The 18,577-nt window shown below is 37.2% G+C and overlaps 1 protein-coding gene across 3 annotated transcripts in view; it reads left to right on the top strand.

The window, feature by feature from the left end:
- The window catches only part of lrp4 (low density lipoprotein receptor-related protein 4), a 111,624-nt gene extending 94,548 nt beyond the window's left edge, over positions 1–17,076 (top strand). Inside the window, exons 26-39 of one of the 3 annotated variants that reach the window (XM_065261864.2) lie at positions 638–800; positions 2,955–3,180; positions 3,439–3,742; positions 3,901–4,119; positions 7,036–7,170; positions 7,385–7,493; positions 7,659–7,851; positions 9,248–9,361; positions 10,826–10,931; positions 11,076–11,134; positions 11,216–11,303; positions 11,393–11,537; positions 11,699–11,780; positions 14,280–14,413. In XM_065261864.2, the coding sequence (XP_065117936.1) occupies positions 638–800; positions 2,955–3,180; positions 3,439–3,742; positions 3,901–4,119; positions 7,036–7,170; positions 7,385–7,493; positions 7,659–7,851; positions 9,248–9,361; positions 10,826–10,931; positions 11,076–11,134; positions 11,216–11,303; positions 11,393–11,537; positions 11,699–11,743 (1,906 nt within the window). In that variant the 3' untranslated portion in view covers positions 11,744–11,780; positions 14,280–14,413. Of the gene's footprint in view, positions 1–637; positions 801–2,954; positions 3,181–3,438; positions 3,743–3,900; positions 4,120–7,035; positions 7,171–7,384; positions 7,494–7,658; positions 7,852–9,247; positions 9,362–10,825; positions 10,932–11,075; positions 11,135–11,215; positions 11,304–11,392; positions 11,538–11,698; positions 11,781–14,279 lie in introns of all 3 variants that reach the window. The other 2 variants (XM_065261863.2, XM_065261862.2) reach the window with 2 other exon arrangements.
- The last annotated feature ends 1,501 nt before the right edge of the window (positions 17,077–18,577 follow it).

Here is an 18,577-nt window from a genome sequence, read left to right as displayed (position 1 = left end):
TCCACGAGACCCCATTAAAGTTTTGTGGCTTTTAGTGTGTGCCTGTTAGAGACAATGCATTCAAAAGCAAGTAATGAATGATGCAAAAGGGCATTTCTAAGACTTAAAGGTGCAGTGTGTAAATTTTAGTGGCATCTTGTGGTGAGGTTGCGAATTGCAACCAATGGCTCAGTCCACTGCTCACCCCTCGCTTTTAAAAATGCATAGAGAAGCTACGGTAGCTGCCACCGGACAATCACGTCATTGTCGGAGACAACTTTGTCCCACAGTTTGTCTGTTAAAGGCTTCTGTAGAAACATGGTGGCACAAAATGGCGACTTCCATATAAGGGGACCCTCTGTGTATGTAGATAAAAAACGTCTCATTCTAAGGTAATAAACACATAACGGTTCATTATGAAAGATCTTTATACACCCCTGATAATATAGTTTTATATATTATTTTGCATTTCTGTCAAGAGATCCTTCTAAAAATTACACACTGCACCTTTAAGGTTCTTCACACGTGTGATGCACACAAATGTTTCCTATAAGTAACTGCATTGTAGTTTTAAAACCAATTTATATTTAAAAAAAATAATAATTGGGAGGTCTGAGTATGACATGATGATTCATATGTCGTGTTTATCATCTTTAAGGTTCATGTTCTGGACTGACTGGGGTGAACCTGCCAAGTTGGAGCGCTCGGCCATGGACGGATCGGAGCGTATGGTACTGATCAATAATAATTTGGGCTGGCCGAATGGACTGGCTATAGACCGAGTGTCTTCTCAGCTGCTGTGGGCTGATGCACATACTGAGGTTTGTGACTTTATACTGTAGAGTTCAATACTAAAATTAATCAAGATTTGTGTTTCTGAAACAGCTGTGCGCTTGTAAGACAGTATAGAAAAAAACTGTAAAATAGAGTAAAGCAGTCCCTCCAGGGTTCCCATGGGTCCTTAAAATCCTTGAAAGTTTGTGAATCTGGTTGAAAAATTCAAGGTCCTGGGAAGTTTTTGAAAATATACATACATAGATATACAGGTAATTGAAAGTGTTTTTTAAGCACACATGCTAAACTGTTTGCTTTAAATGCTTATATCTTCTGTATGTGAATGTTGATGCATACCAAAATGCTTTTTTGCATAATTGTGTTTGAAACATGAAAACGTCTCGGGTTACGTATGTAACTCTTGTTCCCTGAGCAGGGAACAAGACGCAGCGTCTTTCTTGCTATACTTCCTGCGTCCCTGTAACGCCATCTTTGGCAATATTTCAGATAGAGATATACTCCCTGGCCATTGGTTGAATTTGATATACACCGCAGTAACACAGTGCAAGTTCCCTCAAAAGGGAACTGTAACAATGTAATTTATCCTTGCTCTCACTTGAAATGTGTCCCCACATTTACTCCTTGAATTTGAGGGTATTTGATCTGGAAAGTCCTTGAAAGGTCCTTGAATTTGAAGTTAACCCTGTCCCTCCAGTTTATTTTTTTTTTCTGAGTTCTGCGAATGAAATTCTCATTTCATTGCAAAATAAAAGCAATATATATATATGATACAGGGTAGACAACTTTGTGAATATTTTTGGCTTTTTTACTAACGCACATCTCCTTCTAGCCCGCACCCCACTATATGGGCTAGCAACCCGGCACCCCATAGTTAATCTCCATAGTTAATCTTGCATGGGACGAACCTGTTATTTACACAACACCCCGACACCAGCATTAATTAAATTTCATAACCTACCCGACCCGTTTGACTCTCACCCTATTTAGAAACCTTTATCAGTCTTCAGACAAATCATTAAATATACAGGACTGTTTAAAATCAGCTGTCTATCAGTGTGTATGGAATCGATTCAAAATGGTCTTGGGTTTAAGACCCGCAGTCCGGCCATGCCCATTGATTCCCGACCCGCATCCGCACCAGAAATGATGCGTTAATATTATTCCACACATTAAATCAAACGGAGTACCCGCCTGCGTGCAGGACTCTGGCATCTCGCAAGTCCTTTCTCCTTTCAGGCTTTGCAACGCTTGCATACAAAAATTTTAAAAAGTGCTTCGGCAAAAATAGGCACACAAAGATAGTTATATAATGCACAGTTATGGGATGTGTGGTTATTGGATCGTATATTGTCGTATTTTTCCTTTGTTTTTATTTTATCACTGACTGTTTACTTGATTGGTTACTAATTTAATATCAGGCATTTATTGCATATTAGTTAAAAAAAATCTGGAAATTGCCCCCCCCAAAATCAGTTTTTGACATTTTATCCTGACACCCAATATGCGTGTTGTTTTATGTTGATTGTGGGAAAGACCAATCACAGTTTAGCACACTGTGACATCATCACTCTCTTTTAGATTTAAATGTTTGAGATGTCACTTGATTTTAATCTACCATTTCTTAAGTAAAGACCGTTTCATTGGACGCACGTGCGGTAACGCGATAAGCGTCTGGTTCAAACTTCACTTCCGGTTTCTGTTTGTTTATTTGTCTGACTAGTTGCTGAAACTGAACTCTTAAACGAACCTCGTTGAAAATAACAAATGTTTTGGGTTCCTATGTTATCTCTACGTGTTGTTTATTTTGCTTGTTATACAAATAAACTACTTTAAAAGGACTTTGTTGTTATTTATTCTTCGTGGAGTTTACCGGAAGTTACGTGATGACCACGAAAGCCGCTTGTTTATGTTGTTACTGCTGAAACCTTCTATACTCCATTATAAACAAAAAATATTATACAAGATCAGAAAAATCAATAAAACATTAAGTCATTCTTCACTTCTGTACATTGTTCGGACTTCAATACATCTAAATTTTAATTGTTAAACAAAAGCCCTGTGTATAAATTTATTGATCACCTGTTTCAAAAACCACTTTTCTCTATTTAAAAAAAAAACATTGCTGATGTGTTCTGTGATCTCTGTATGGCAAAAGTGTAAAACTCCTCTGTTCTCTCCAGAGGATTGAAACGTCAGATCTGAGTGGTTTAAACCGCAGGACGCTGGTATCTCCTGTTCAGCATCCATATGGGCTGACACTGCTGGGACCTCACATGTACTGGACAGACTGGCAGAGCAGAAGTATTCACAGAGCTGATAAAGACACCGGAGAAAATGCCATCATCATTCGCTCCAACCTACCTGGACTCATGGACATACAGGCTGTGGACCGCTCCAGACCTCTGGGTACGGTTTACAACGCTATACATCGATTTTAATGTTTGTGTCGGTAAATTTTTTGGGGTAATTTCTATTTCTTTAGTAAGTTGACGGCACTAGTTATTCACATTTGGTTGTACTGTGAAATGAAGGAAAGATTAAGAAATATATAATTTGTCATGTGCTGCCCTCTAATGGTCAGGCTTTTGTTTACTTGTTCAGCTGTTAGACATTAACTTATAATCACACAACAGACATGTGATTTTTTTTATTTCTTTTTTGAAGGCTTTAATAAATGTAGTCGGAGAAACGGCGGCTGTACTCACCTGTGTCTTCCTCGTCCTAATGGGTCGTCCTGCGCGTGTCCCACCGGTATCCTGCTGAAGAGTGACAGGAGGTCCTGCGATCCCCTGCCGGAAACATACCTGCTCTTTTCAAACCGTGTCAGCGTTCGAAGGATCTCTCTGGACACGAACGACCACACAGACGTGCACGTCCCTGTACCCGAGTTACATAATGTCATATCACTGGATTATGACAGCGTGGATGGGAAGCTGTACTACACAGATGTATCACTAGATGTTATCAGGTATGACGTTCATTGCTGCTGTCTGTATTGTGTTGCTGTCTGTCATGCCAACACATTTCAGGTTATACTGTTTTAGTGGAAATTATGTTATTTTTATACTTTTACATTTATTCTGCGAGCAACAGTGTGTTTAATTTTAATCTCTTTGGGTTTTTTAGACGGGTAAATTTAGATGGCAGCAGCATGGAGACTGTGATCAGTCAGGGTCTGAAGACCACCGATGGACTCGCTGTGGACTGGGTGGCTCGTAACATGTACTGGACAGATACGGGCCGTAACACTATTGAAGTGGCTCATTTAGATGGCACATCCCGGAAAGTTCTGGTGAACAACAGTCTGGATGAACCGAGAGCTATTGCTGTGTTCCCGAGCAAAGGGTGAGACATCAAATGTTATTTCTTCTAGTTGTGTTTCTTTCTGTTTCTGATGAAAGTTTTCATAAATCTACAGTACACAAATATAAAAATATGAATGTAACACTTAGTAATTATTGGGACGCCCCAGCCCGTCCTGTACCACTGTATCAATTTTTACGACCTGCCCCACACCTGCGACCATGCTAGGCATTGTAATGTAAATAAAAACAGGGAAAGAGCTTGGAAACGGCCATTAGATTACATCGCCCTGTAAACTGGCATCAACATACACTTATGAACCATAGAAACCAGCATGGTCATAACAAGATAGGAAAATTATAAACATTTTCAACATTTACAAAGCAACGTTTGTTGCAACTATGTATGAATACCGGCCCAAACATTAGATTTAGCAGCTTGACCTTACTTTTTTTTTGATGATGTAAATTCCCGACCTAAATTTTCCAGGGACTTTGTCTTCCATCTTCACTTTTATTTCTCTGTTTTGTTGGTGTGGCTGGCAGCGGGAACTGCTTGGCGCTTTTTCGAGGCATGAGGCCAAAGGTTTTGGGACATCACGCAAGTTACAATGCTCAGTAGGCCTATATATTGTAACTTTATCAAAGATCTACAATAAAATAGTAAAATATGTATTCTTAAACAACAGTGTTGGAGGTGATGAATTACAAGTAACGCGCATAACGTAATAATATTACTTTTCAGAAGTAACGCGTAAAGTAATGCATTACTTTATAAATGTACACATTCATATTTGAGTTACTTTTTTAAAAAAGTAATGCGAGGTACTTTTCAGCTTAATTCATTTAATCTAAAAATAAAATAATGTACTGAATTAAACTGAACATATTAACGTACAATTACGCACTCTGTATGCTTGATTGGGAACAGTTTGAGTCAGAAACGGAGATGGCAGGCGAGAGCTTGACATTTTTGCGATCATAAAAACACCTGAATGAGATCAAGCCTCAGCCAAGTAAGAAAAAGTAACGCAAAAGTAACTTAAAAGTAACGTAAGCATTACTTTTAGTATTAGCTGTGTTTCCATCCAGTTTTTGCGCAGTTTTGTGTGTGAAATATGCATAAAAAAGTTTGTAAAACTTGCTGTCTTCAGTCTGTTTTCATTCAAATGGCCTTTTATCTCTATAATGGTTTGTGTGGTGATGTAACGAATGATAAAAACGAATTATTGCATGTATCGAATTATTGCATGTTTTAGTGTATCGCAAAATAAATGAGCAGTTTTCATTTATATTTTTTTATACATTGCAAATGATCTACCTTTTTATGTTTTTAAAGATAAATGAGGAAGTATTCAGACAGTTTATTGAAAATTGCCAGCTGTCATTTAAATTTCTTGAAAAATTGCAAATGTGTAAAATATCTGACATCGAAAAGCAGAAAAGGTGTTAAAATAAAGGGAATTCACAGGTCCACTTCTGAAAACCCAGTAGCTGCATTTCCATTAAAAACTGAAGCGTTATTTTCTAAATGTTTACAAAAAAATTGAGAAATTACCGTGTTTTTATTTACCGATGTGGTCATTTTCTTGTCTCGCGGTAAGTCATTCCAAAAAACAATAGCAACTGGTGTGTTCGACTTCATACGGTGCCGTGCAGAACGACATGCGGATGACATCAAAATATAGAAATATCTGCATTTTCGAACTACCTAAAAAAAAAACCTCACCCAAGCATAAAAACTTTTTTGTAATATATATGGGAGTTTATGCGAACTTGCCGTATTTCCATTGGGTGCATTTTGAATTTGCTATTAGAGTTTGCGCAATTTGAATGGTAATGGAAAATAATAAAATTAAAATAATTGTGCTTTCGCTGACTGCAACATTTCAGTGTGACCAACATTTAAGATGCTTTTGTGCCCTTCAGAGGTTGCATAAGGTTTATAAATATCTATCACACGACCCCACATTTATTTGTGTTAAAGCTTTAATTTAAAAACCATCCAAACTAGTTTTTGCTTCAGTTGAGGTATCAACATTACATTTATGCATGTGCTAAAATTAAACCGTAAGTCGTTTTGTCGAAATTTGCTAAATTTAATCAATAATAAGAAATACCATCAGCTATATCAGTAAACCTTTTGATGCACTAAACCTTGCAAAAAAGCTTTGGATGGAAACATGGCTTAAGTAACAAACCTCACAGAGATTTCCCTGTTTTATTAGATACCTCAATTTTGATGAATCCAAAGGCATCATTCTAAGTAGCTGTAAATGCAAAGACATTTCCTATGCATTAAAATGTTAAAGGGGACAGAGAATGAAAAACCATTTTTACCTTGTCTTTGTTGAATAATGGTAGTCTACCCACATTCACAAACATACAAAAAGTGCTAAACATGCTAAACATCTCAGTCTCATAGAAATTCCTCTTTTAGAAATGTCAGCAAGAAAACAACCCAATCTGAAAAACTGATGCTTATGACATCACAGGCATCTAACTGCCCCTCCACTTTAAAATAATTGGTTACATTTTTTGAGTGGCAGCAAAGTCAGCCAATCAGTAATGAGATTGCAAGTTAAGCCAGTAGGGGGAGCCAAATAGGTGCAAAACCACTTGTTTAAAATCCCCCACCCTAATAGAGCTATCTGAGAGAGGTTTTTAGGAAGCTTCTAAGGCATTACAGACCCAAACAAAAATTTTTTTGTCTACATGTCACATCACAGAACAAGGATAAATACTCCGTTCAATCATTCTATGTCACCTTTAAAAAAGATGGGTTGTTATATTAGTAATGCATCAAAGTTGTAAGTTGAGTAAGCCATGAGTAGTGTCAGGCCTCATTTATGATGTTTTATGAAGATTTGGGTTGTATGTAAACCATTAACGAATGACTTTGAAGCATTTCTTTTGTACAGGAGTAAAGTCAAATGCATTTTTTATTGGTTTTGTCAAGGTTCTTGTTCTGGACAGATTGGGGTCACATCGCAAAGATTGAGCGAGCTCATCTGGACGGTTCTGACAGAAAGGTTCTCATCAACACGGATCTGGGCTGGCCGAACGGACTGACGCTGGACTACGGCACACGCAGGTAAAACATAAGAGACTAATGGTGAAAAATAAAGACATCTCAGCGCTGTTTATTCTCTGTCTGTGTCATCTTAACCTCGTGATCTCATCACACTGTTGTTGCTGCTGCTCACTGTAGTTTATTTTCGTTGGCACTGTAGTACTAACAAACACTGGCTTAGACTCTTGATGAAGTCCAGCAGATGAACTGATGCTTCACATGGTTTTATGTGTAGGATCTTCTGGGTGGACGCTCACCTGGACCGCATTGAAAGCTCTGACTTGAACGGCAAACTGCGTCAGGTTCTGGTCAACCCTGTCTCACACCCGTTTGCTCTCACGCAGGTACTTTACAGTCCTCACTGATCACCTGACTCTTCATCTCCCCATAATCATCTCCTCAGTGTCCTCGCTCTGCATGAACATCTTTGACGTCTTCTCATCTTCTGGTCCCTGTTTCTTCACATTCTTCTTTCTCTCCTCTCTCTTTACCTCTTTCTTTGTCCCCAGTTCAAACCGGTCTCCTCTCCATTAACTCCTTTTTCCCGAATCTCACAGCAAGACCGCTGGATTTACTGGACGGACTGGCAGACCAAGTCAATTCAGCGTGTAGATAAGCACACAGGTCGTAGTAAAGAAACCGTGCTGGCTAATGTAGAGGGTCTCATGGACATCATAGTGGTGTCGCCACAACGTCAGACGGGTAAGGATTGACTCTTCAGGGTAAATGGACGAGTATTTAAAACTGGACACGGGAAGAGTTTGTTATTGTGTTATCTGGGTTATAAAGACAATGATTGTGTTATAATTATTCACAATGAGGATTGCAACTACAGATACTATGTAAATGCTCTGAGTTATTCTAATGGTGCGTTCACACCAGACGCGAATGAAGCGTTAAGCGCGAGTGGTTTACATGGTAAGTCAATGCAAAGATGCGATGGACATACTGCAGCGCGATTCACGCAAATGAAGCGTTTTGGGCGTTGCCAGAAATCCACGCCGCGTTAACCAATCAGAAGCTTGCTCTAATAGTGACGTGATTACGACGAAGCGAGAGAAGGCAGAAATACGAAACAACAAACAAGGACACAATCATTGTCACTGTATGTGGACACCCGGAGCTGTACGACACACATTCGTACTTTTATAGAAACGTGAATAAAAACAATCTTGCTTGGAACAAAGTGAATACACTTCAAAAGATGACTTTCAAGAAAAAAATTCTTAGTATTTTTGTCTTGTTTTCAGTAAAAAATATCAAAAAATTCTTAAATAAAGATGCTTTTTCTTGATGAGCAAATTGATCCAAGAAAATTTGTCTAGTTTTTAGACCAAAAATATCAAATTTAAGTGATTTTGTGCATAAAATTGTTTTATGCACAAAATCACTTAAATTTGATATCTTTGGTCTAAAAACTAGACTTATTTTCTTGGGTCGTTTTGCTCATCAAGAAAAAGCATCTTAAATAAAAAAATAGATATTTTTACTATAAAAAAGACAAAAATACTAAGATTTTTTTCTTAAAAATCATGTTTTGCAGTGTAGGAGGTTGGACAAAAAATGACTTCTTAGTAATTTTGTCTTGTTTTCAGTAGAAATATCTAAAAATTCTTAAATTAAGATGTATTTTCATGATGAGCAAAATGCCTTAAGAAAATTAGTCTAGGTTTTGGACTAAAAACATAAAATGTAACATTAAATTCTTGAAAACATTTAATTAATTTCATGATTTTTTTTTAACTTAAATTGTATATTGGTTGTCTAAAACTAGATTTTCTTAGGTCATTTTGCTCATCAAGAAAATTCATCTTGAAAACAAGACAAAAATACTAAGTTAGAAAGACATTTTTTGCAGTGTAGATATACATATTGAGACTACAAGCTAGCTAAAGTTGGCAAATTGAGCGTATTCACGGATGAATTTCACATACAAATGAAGCGAGTTAACTCAAAATGTTCAAACATCCAACACGCAAATATCGCAATTTATTCGCTTCATTTGCTTCTGGTGTGAACACACAGTTATTATTGGCTAATGAAAATGATTGTACTTCTTCTGTAGTCAACATATGAGTAACCATCAGACTGATTGTAGGTACGAATTATTGTGCTGTGAATAACGGTGGTTGCACACATCTGTGTCTGGCGAGGAGTAACAGTTTTGTATGTGCGTGTCCAGATGAACCTGACGGTCGGCCCTGTTCAACCAGTGAGTCTCACATCTCATATTGATCTAACTCAAGATACTGTATTGAATACTGTGATGTTTCACACATCAATTTTAAATTGTATGTTTATGTGTGTTTATATGTGCAGTACTATTCTGATATTAATTTGTTGTGTCATGAAAGCGTGTTTAAAAAACATTTATATAAGCCCAGTGGTCTACATTTAGGCCCTAGCTGTGTCCAAAATAGCCCCCTACACCCTATTCCCTACATTAGTTCATCATGTAACAAGAAACGCTGCAGGCGTCATTTTGTGTCAAGACGCGGGTGTTAAGGGGTGAAGGGGTAGCCATTAAAGAAATAGTCTACTCATTTTCAATATTAAACTATGTTATTACCTTAACTAAGAAGAGTTGATACATCCCTCTATCATCTGTGTGCGTGCACGTAAGCGCTGGAGTGCGCTGCGACACTTCGATAGCATTTAGCTTAGCCCCATTCATTCAATGGTACCACTCAGAGATAAAGTTAGAAGTGACCAAACACATCAACGTTTTTCCTATTTAAGACGAGTAGTTATACGAGCAAGTTTGGTGGTACAAAATAAAACGTAGCGCTTTTCTAAGCGGATTTAAAAGAGGAACTATATTGTATGGCGTAAAAGCACTTTTGGGAGTACTTCGACTCTGCTGAAAAGTCCGCTCCCCTTCTGCCTCTCATAATGGGAGAGAGATTGTGTTACTGCGCCGAGTCGAAGTACTCCCAAAAGTGCTTTTACGCCATACAATATAGTTCCTCTTTTAAATCAGCTTAGAAAAGCGCTACGTTTTATTTTGTACCACCAAACTTGCTCGTATAACTACTCGTCTTAAATAGGAAAAACGTTGATGTGTTTGGTCACTTCTAACTTTATCTCTGTTTGGTACCATTGAATGAAGCTAAATGCTATCGAAGTGTCGCAGCGCGCTCCAGCGCTTACGTGCACGCACACAGATGATAGAGGGATGTATCAACTCTTCTTAGTTAAGGTAATAACATAGTTTAATATTGAAAATTAGTAGACTATTCCTTTAAGTGTAAATCGGTTGTACACTTGTTATTGTGGTGCACTCAATAATGTCCAATATCATTTCAGACACCACTACAATATGGCTGTTCCTTTTACTCTTTCCCACCATTGACAAGTTATCTTGTCAATTAAGAGAAAACGCTTCCCTGCCAATGACGAGTTTTACAGCAATCCATATTTCCGCTATTATCCACCAGGTGGCGCTCTTACCCAACTTATAAAACACTAAATCATCCACTAAAGACAAACAATAAATACTCTGTGTATGTTTGATCATCAATCTGAATCTGATCTCTAACAAAAATGCAATTATCTCAGCTTTTGGTAAATCTTGTGTTAATGTGATGTCACACTGATAAAGCCCTGTTGTTCAGAAGGCAATAGGTACTGATAGTGTTTAGTTAATGAGTTAATCATTAGTTTTCTGTTGTTCCAGTCTCAGGTTACGTTCCAACTCCATCTGATAAGGGAACAGCAGCGACTCAAGCTCCTAACAAGCTGCCCAAGGGCCCTACCCAGAAATCTGTTCATCCAGTGGTCAAGTAAGTCTATTAATGTTTGCCTTTTTCTCACTTTTACACAAACTCTGTTACTAAGATTGTAGTGACATGATTTAGTTTGCTTTCATTGATTTGAATGTTGATTGACATCTGTAATAATAAATCATTCATGGTTTCTCCTCACAGTTGCACAGATTCGAGTCTTCGGGACTGTTTTCAAAACAACGTTGTGTCTGCACCACGAGGTAAATACTGTAAAAAAAATTATTTGTTTGTTTATGTAATAAAATAACTGAGGAATTAACCTAAAACATTTTTTTCTATAGATGATGGGCCTCATATCAGCTATGTGATTGGTGGAGCTTTGACGATCTTAGCTATTCTTATACTGATCATAGCGTTTATTATTTATAGGTGAGTGTGCAGATTCTTTTTTTAAGCATTTATTTAAGATCTAAAGGAATCTGTTGATCATTATACATTTATTTTCTTTTAATTTTCAGACACAAAAAGTTAAAGTTTGCAGATCCAGGAGTGAGTAACCTGACCTACAGTAACCCGTCATATAGGACCTCAACACAGGAGGTGAAAATAGAGACCAGCGCCCAGAAACCAATGATAAACAACACACTGCGATATAAAAAAGAGGTGCGTCTCATTTCACAAAAGAATCCTTTTTACAGTAGCAGTTTGATATACAGTAAATAAGCGTTAAATATTGTGAGGTCTGTCTACACCTGAGGTCTCATGGTGAGATTCGGGGGTTAAGAGCGAGTCTCTGATGGTTTTGTCATTTCATGTTCCTCTAGCAACTCAGTCAACCCTACAGCTCTCTCTCTCCATACATCTTCTGACAGACGCTTTTATTTTCCTCTCTCAATAACAGTTAAGGTAGTTCAGACATCACCATCTCTTCTGTGCTTTACTGCATGATGAACCTTTGAGACTACCAGTTTGTGCATGAAAGCAAAACACGGTTTTAATAAGCGTGTGTTAGGCTGATCATAAAGTGAGAGTTATTTCTCAGCATGAATTGTGAGTGCAGTGTTGATATGATTTAAAATGTTTGTGCAGTTCTGTAGAGATTTAAGAAAACGCTACACTATACTTTGACGATTATTTTACTGTGCGATTAATTGTCTGTTTTATTGCTTTGAAGTTTAATTCTCATACATTTTTTGTTTGTTCATGAAATAATTTTATATCTTTCAAAAACTGAAAATTCTTCATAAGAAATAAACACAATAAAGCATCTAAATTATACTGAAAATAAAAATGCTATCAAAATAAACTGACTCAAGCAGAACAGGCCTTAAAAAGTAGCCAATCCTATTAAGGTCATATTAGTACTGGACCACATGTCTGTAGTGCCTGCAAAAAATTAATTCATTACAGATCCTTAAGAATAGCACCCTTACCGTTCATAAATTTTGAATTTGCTGTTTCGAATGTTTTACCTGGCAGTTCATTTTTGCAGCATTTCTTTAAATGCTGTTTATTCCACTGTATTGAATGGCTTTGCAATGTATCGCGTTACACTGTCAGTTAAGGAGCGCCACCTGATACAGTGTCCTTTTATACAGGTGCTGCAGCTCCCCCTTGTGGTTTTTAAAGAGATGTGCAATCATTGTGGTGATCTGAAATCATTGCGATGAGGTCAAACTATCTCAATGAGACGAGAAACTATTGTAACTTTTATGAAAAATTGTGTTGAAACTTTTTTATATTTATTTTTTATATCTTTAAAAATGTGCATTGTGTGTTCATTTCTAATATCTTACCTTTTGGCATAGCCAATGCAGTAGAATAAAAGCATTACGTAGTCAGTTTCACAGCAACTGCATCATTCTGTTCATTGTATCTTTATAACTCCGCTATTCTCATTACTATAAAAGATTTTTAAAACGGTATTTTTTATAGTTAAAGTTATCATTTTAATTTGAGGGGCCCCTAATGGGGGGGCAGCAAGACGATGACGACGTCTATGCGACACATCGATTGGCTATAAGCTACATACAGACACATTTGATAGACATTCGTAGCGCCCAATAAACGGCTCTGGGCATTCATAAACCACGCCTCAAATACCAGAAAATGAGCATGTGGTTCCCAGACCACGTTTCATTCTCTATGGGCTAGAAGTATAGTCCACTTTTTTACGCGTACCGTGCGTGTGATGCAATTTTCATCATCAGAAGTTTGCGCGACATTGGATTTAATGAAACCACACATACATTGTACCCATAGGTCGTGCATGTACAACGTAGTATGTAGCCCAGGAGATGCGTTGCATTTTGTTTCAATGCGCTTGCATCAAACGTGTACACGTACGATAAACATACGTAAATGTTTTATTTTCTCAGCTTCGAGGATATATAACAGTACAAGTTATCATAGGAGATTTTATCCCTTAGCCCTCCTTTTTGCTCCTTAAATCGCATAACGTATATGTCTAAAACACAACAACAACACGGCTCCGATCATAGCACTTTTTCATGAAGTTATTGCTCTATCAACAGTTATATTGAGGCCCTGTCCACACGTACAAGGGTATTTTCAAAACCATAGCTTTTTCTATGGGGTTTGGCTGTTTGTTCTACAAGTTGCTCCGTTGTCATGTCGAAGTTTTTGGCTTGCAATGTTACGCCGCATTCAGACAGCCAGCGATGTTATCGCTGCTCATCGCCTGCCGCTGGTGGTTGATGTCGCTTGTGGGCGTTCCCACTTCTGGTTGCGTAGTAGTGTGACGTTACCCCATGTTGTAAACAACAAATCAGTGCTCCACTTACTTCACTCCCATTGGTAGTCGCTCGTGAAACTCGCTGCTAATTTGCATAAAGTTAAACTTTTCTCAACTTTTGTCGCGCGACTCCGTCGCTAATCGCGCCTACATTCTGTCGCCAACGGTCACGTTCGCTTGTGTCGCCGGAAGTCGCCCAGTTTCCATTGAAATGAATGAGATCGCGTCTCTCTGCTACTGCTTGTCATTGGCTGTCTGAATGGGGCGTTATAGTTCTTGAGGAGGCGAGAGTCGGATTGGCCAAAATGGCTCTACAGTTAGGGATATATCATCATCTGTTGGTTTGGCATGCTCTTGACAGTGCTTTATACCGGGTTTTCGCGTGTTTGTGTGGACGTGGAGATTTTTTTTAACAAACTTGTGTATGTGTGGACTAGACCTGAGTTTAATACTGGATGCAAAAAAATTTCTTTTGGAAAAAATGATCTGCATGTTTTTGATGTGACTATTGCAGATGTGCACTTTACGATGTTGATGCTGAAGCGATATATTGTGCGGCCCAAACTAACAGTATCAGTCTATATTCAGTCCTACTGCACCTGTAAGATGATTCAGAATAAACTCATCGTGTTTTTGGGTGACATTCACAGGTCCAGGGTGTCGGGGACGGGGGTTACACTAAAGAGAAGATCCGGATCGTGGAAGGAGTTTGTCTGCTCTCAGGAGAAGATCTTTACTGGGAAGATTTAAGACAGCTGAAGATGTGTCGGGGGGCGGGGCTTCACACCTGTATACGTACAGATACCGTATCACTGCAGGCGAGCTCCGCCTCTCTGAACGACGGGGAGACCGAGCAACTCTTGCAGGGCGACCAATCGGAGTGCTCGAGTCTCAACACCGCTCCCGCCGTTACGCCTCAACGTCACGGAGCGCATCCCGACACCGGCTGGGTTCCCAACCGCAAAGCCTCCACTGAGAGCGAAGTGTGAATATGTACATAACATACAGACTTCTGATAGACATAAACTCTGTTGGATGCTTATTTACAGATCTGTCCGGATACGCCTGACCTTTAGAAATAAACGTGCCATACGTACTTTAATAGAGACTAAACCACACATACAGACTCATGACGGATGTCACATACTGTACATCATCTCCTGATCATCATATTTTTAATTTATGAAAAAAGCTGAAGCCTGCTGGAGTCAAAGAACTGAAGAAATAAACACTGACGGATATTTTGAGCCTTTTTGTACACAAGTGAAACGTTTGTCTTCGCTAATGCAACGCTTATTATCAGTTCAGCATCCAGCAGTCATCTCTGTCATCATCAAACCTTTATATTTATAAACTTTTGTACATTTCATTGGGTTTTAATGTTTTTATTGTTCGGTTTTAAGTCGTTTTTTAAAGTGTTTGGACTGTTAAATGATTCAGTGATGTATTGGATTTTGTGATGGTGCCAAAGGACAGAGTTTACACACACCTGAAGAATCTGTGTTTTATTTCTAATAAACGATGGTCCACATTTCTAGAGCATTACAGTAATGTTGAAGTCAGTGTTTGGATCTTTGTAATGATTCGGTGCAGGCGTTTCACAGTTAAATAAATGAATGGACTCTGTACAGCACTTTACACATACATCCATTGTCTTTAAAATCAACCACTGACTGTGAGAATCTCACATCAACAACACATCCGCTCATAATTCACTTCTACATATGTACAAACATGTTTGCATAGAGATAATGAAGTCTACTTTAAGTGCTGTTAGGATTTGTCGATGTTAAACATTATGGGGAGGCTTCCCGGACAGGGTTTAGATTAATCCAGGACTAGGATTAGTTATCTAAGTAGCTTTTACAAACATACCTTACAAAAACAATACTGGTGTGCAACTTCAGACAAAACATTGTTAGTGATATATTTTAAGATGCGCCAGTCCAAGATGTTTTCATTTAAAGGGGACATTTCATGAAAATCTGACCTTTTTTATAGCATGTTTAAGTGCTATAATTGGGTCCCCAGTGCTTGTTTAAACCTTGAAAATGTAAAAAAGATCAACCCAGTTATTTAGTTTTGGTAAACCATTCTCTGCAAGCATGTCAAAAAATAGCTCATTGAAATTTGTCTCCCCTTGTGATGTCAGAAGGGGATCTTATAATAATAATACCGCCCCATAATCTGAACTAGCCAACCACGGCACTGCTATTTAGTGCGGAGAAAGAAAGAGAGAGAGAAAATAATTAATAGCACAACTGAGATTACATTTCAACAAAACATTATGGTGATCAGTGTTTGCATTAGCATCAGCTCATTATGGTGATCAGTGTTTGCATTATCATCAGCTCATTATGGTGATCAGTGTTCGCATATAATCAGATCATTATGGTGATCAGTGTTTGCATATAATCAGCTCATTATGGTGATCAGTGTTTGCATATCATCAACTCATTTGCATTTTAAAGGACACATCTAAAAACGTCACATTTTTGCTCACACCTACAAAGTGGCAATTTTAACATCTTGTAATAAATTATCTGTGGGGTATTTTGAGCTAAAGTTTCACGTAGGTACACTGGGAACACCAAAGATTTATTTGACATCTTAAAATAGTCTTGAAATGTCCCCTTTAAGACATGCATTTTAGTCTGGGACTAGACTTAAGCCCTGTCCGGGAGTTTTAATAAATCTGTCCTCGAAATTGTAATGCAAAAAATATTATTTATTGTTCTTCCCGTATGCTGTTAATAATAAAAACATGGTATGTCTTGATACTTGTTAAAAATCTAATTTTGGTATGAGAAAATAGACCTGCACATGTTTTCCTGAGATTCAGCCGATCACAGCATTATTTTAATTTTTTTGGATGTATAGAGTGATGTCTTCAAATGTTTGTTTTGTGTTAGAGATTTGTGTGTTTGACTTCTCACATGCATGTTGAAGTTTAAATAATCCTCCAGGTTTATGATCTGCTGCTATAACACAACACAGGTGTTTTATTGCTCTGGACGGCTCAAGTCAACCAGAGTTTAGTACTGTTTAGTCTACAGTAGTTAACTTTTAACCGACCGCTCCTTTTTATTCTTTCAGAAAAAAGATTTTTGCAATGGAGTAAACAACGGTTGATTTAGTGTACAGGATGTCTTTTGCATTAATTTGATTGTTTTTAATGATATAACCACTTCAGTCGTTTCTAGAGAACGATAGGGTCGCTGCCAGTTATTTAACAGAGTGCTTTATTGTTCCAGAAATATCAGTCATGTGTATAACTGCTGTAAGTTAACTGAGATATTTATAATTTCTGTGTTTGGTTGTAATTTGTATGTAAATATGAAGATGCTGTATATGTAGTTCACTTTTGCAATACTAACCAGCTGTCTGACAGTGATGTATTCTGCTGTTTTTCTATCTTTAATATAAAACCGCATTTGCTTTTAAATACTGGACTTTTTTGGGTCACTTTGTTTTATAGATGTTAGATATATGATGCATATTTGTATTAAATAATGTCTTCATTTACCTTATTACACAGCTCTCTAAAATGCTTTATTCTGAGTCGCAACTTTCCAAGTATTGTTATTCTCAGATAGCAACCGCTTAAACGAATAGCACACAATAACCTAGATGCTGTAAATCATTTTGACTGTTACAGTTTAATATTACACAAACATTCAATACAAATGTGTTTTAATTACATTTATGACATTATATTTACAAATTAATAAACCAAATGGTGTGTTTGTGACATTTAAAACATCCAAAGTAAACAGGTTTTTCTCGCTGAAGGTCTGCATTCATTAAAAATGTGCAAATAAAATATTTTAAATCAATATTTAATGTTCCTTACCTTGTGAGGTAAATAGCCATGTAGTATGCGAGATAAAGTACAGTCAAACAGTTGTTATTGCAAAATGCAAGACTGATCACACTGTCAGGGCTTATTTCTTCAATAACAACTCGCTGCCTGTACATTATCTTTTACATGTCAATTACTCATTAAAAATGAGTTCAACGGTTGGCGAGATTTTAAAATGTGTCAAAGAGATGAAAATCTGAATGTATAGAGAAAGACTGGATTACTCGATGAACAAAATCTGTTTAAAGCAGTTAAACGTGTACAGTAAGTCCTATCAGAGTTATTTTAAATACTTAAATATTTTTATTTTTAAAATTTAAAGAGCTTTTAAGAACATCCTTATTCAATATCCATTACAAAAATTCCTATAACATTACTATTAACTCATCAAAACAAGATTAAATGTTGTATTGAAGCTAACAGCAGCAGGTTTTAGCATCTGACCATGTACTATTGAAATGACTATGAGAATATATTCTCATATAATATATATAATTAAAGATATTTATAAAGAGATTTAAAGGGGTCAAAGCGTAAAAAAAATCTGACTTTGACGTAATTGGGTCTCCAGTGCTTCTATCAACCTAGAAAATGTGAAAAAGATCAACCCAGTAACTTATTTTTTGTAAACCATTCTCTGCACGCATGTGAAAAAATAGGTCATTCAAATTTCGTCTGTTTTGTGAGGTAGGTAGCAAGACTTATTATTATAATAATACCACCCCTTAATCTGCACTATCCAACCACGGCAGTGCCATTTAGTGCAGAGAGAAGGATAGGGAGAGAAAAAAGTTATTGACAGCACAATTGAGTTTCAATGTCAACAAACCACCATTATGGTGATCAGTGTTTGCATATCATCAGCTCATTTGCATTTATTTTTCTTACACCTACAAAGTGCCAATTTGAACATGCTATAGTAAATTATTTGTATGGTATTTTGAGCTAAACCTCACATTTGTACTCTGGGTACACCAAATACTTCTTTTACATCTTTAAAAAAATGTCATAATATGACCCCTTTAAAATATTATTGTAGAACATTGCATTTGCATTAAACTCAAGGAACATGTCTTACAGTGCATT

Source organism: Paramisgurnus dabryanus, chromosome 2 (genome assembly GCF_030506205.2).
Source record: "Paramisgurnus dabryanus chromosome 2, PD_genome_1.1, whole genome shotgun sequence".
Classification (NCBI taxonomy): domain Eukaryota; kingdom Metazoa; phylum Chordata; class Actinopteri; order Cypriniformes; family Cobitidae; genus Paramisgurnus; species Paramisgurnus dabryanus.
Note: the sequence above shows the minus strand (reverse complement) of the source record. Positions and strands in the feature narration are given on the sequence as shown.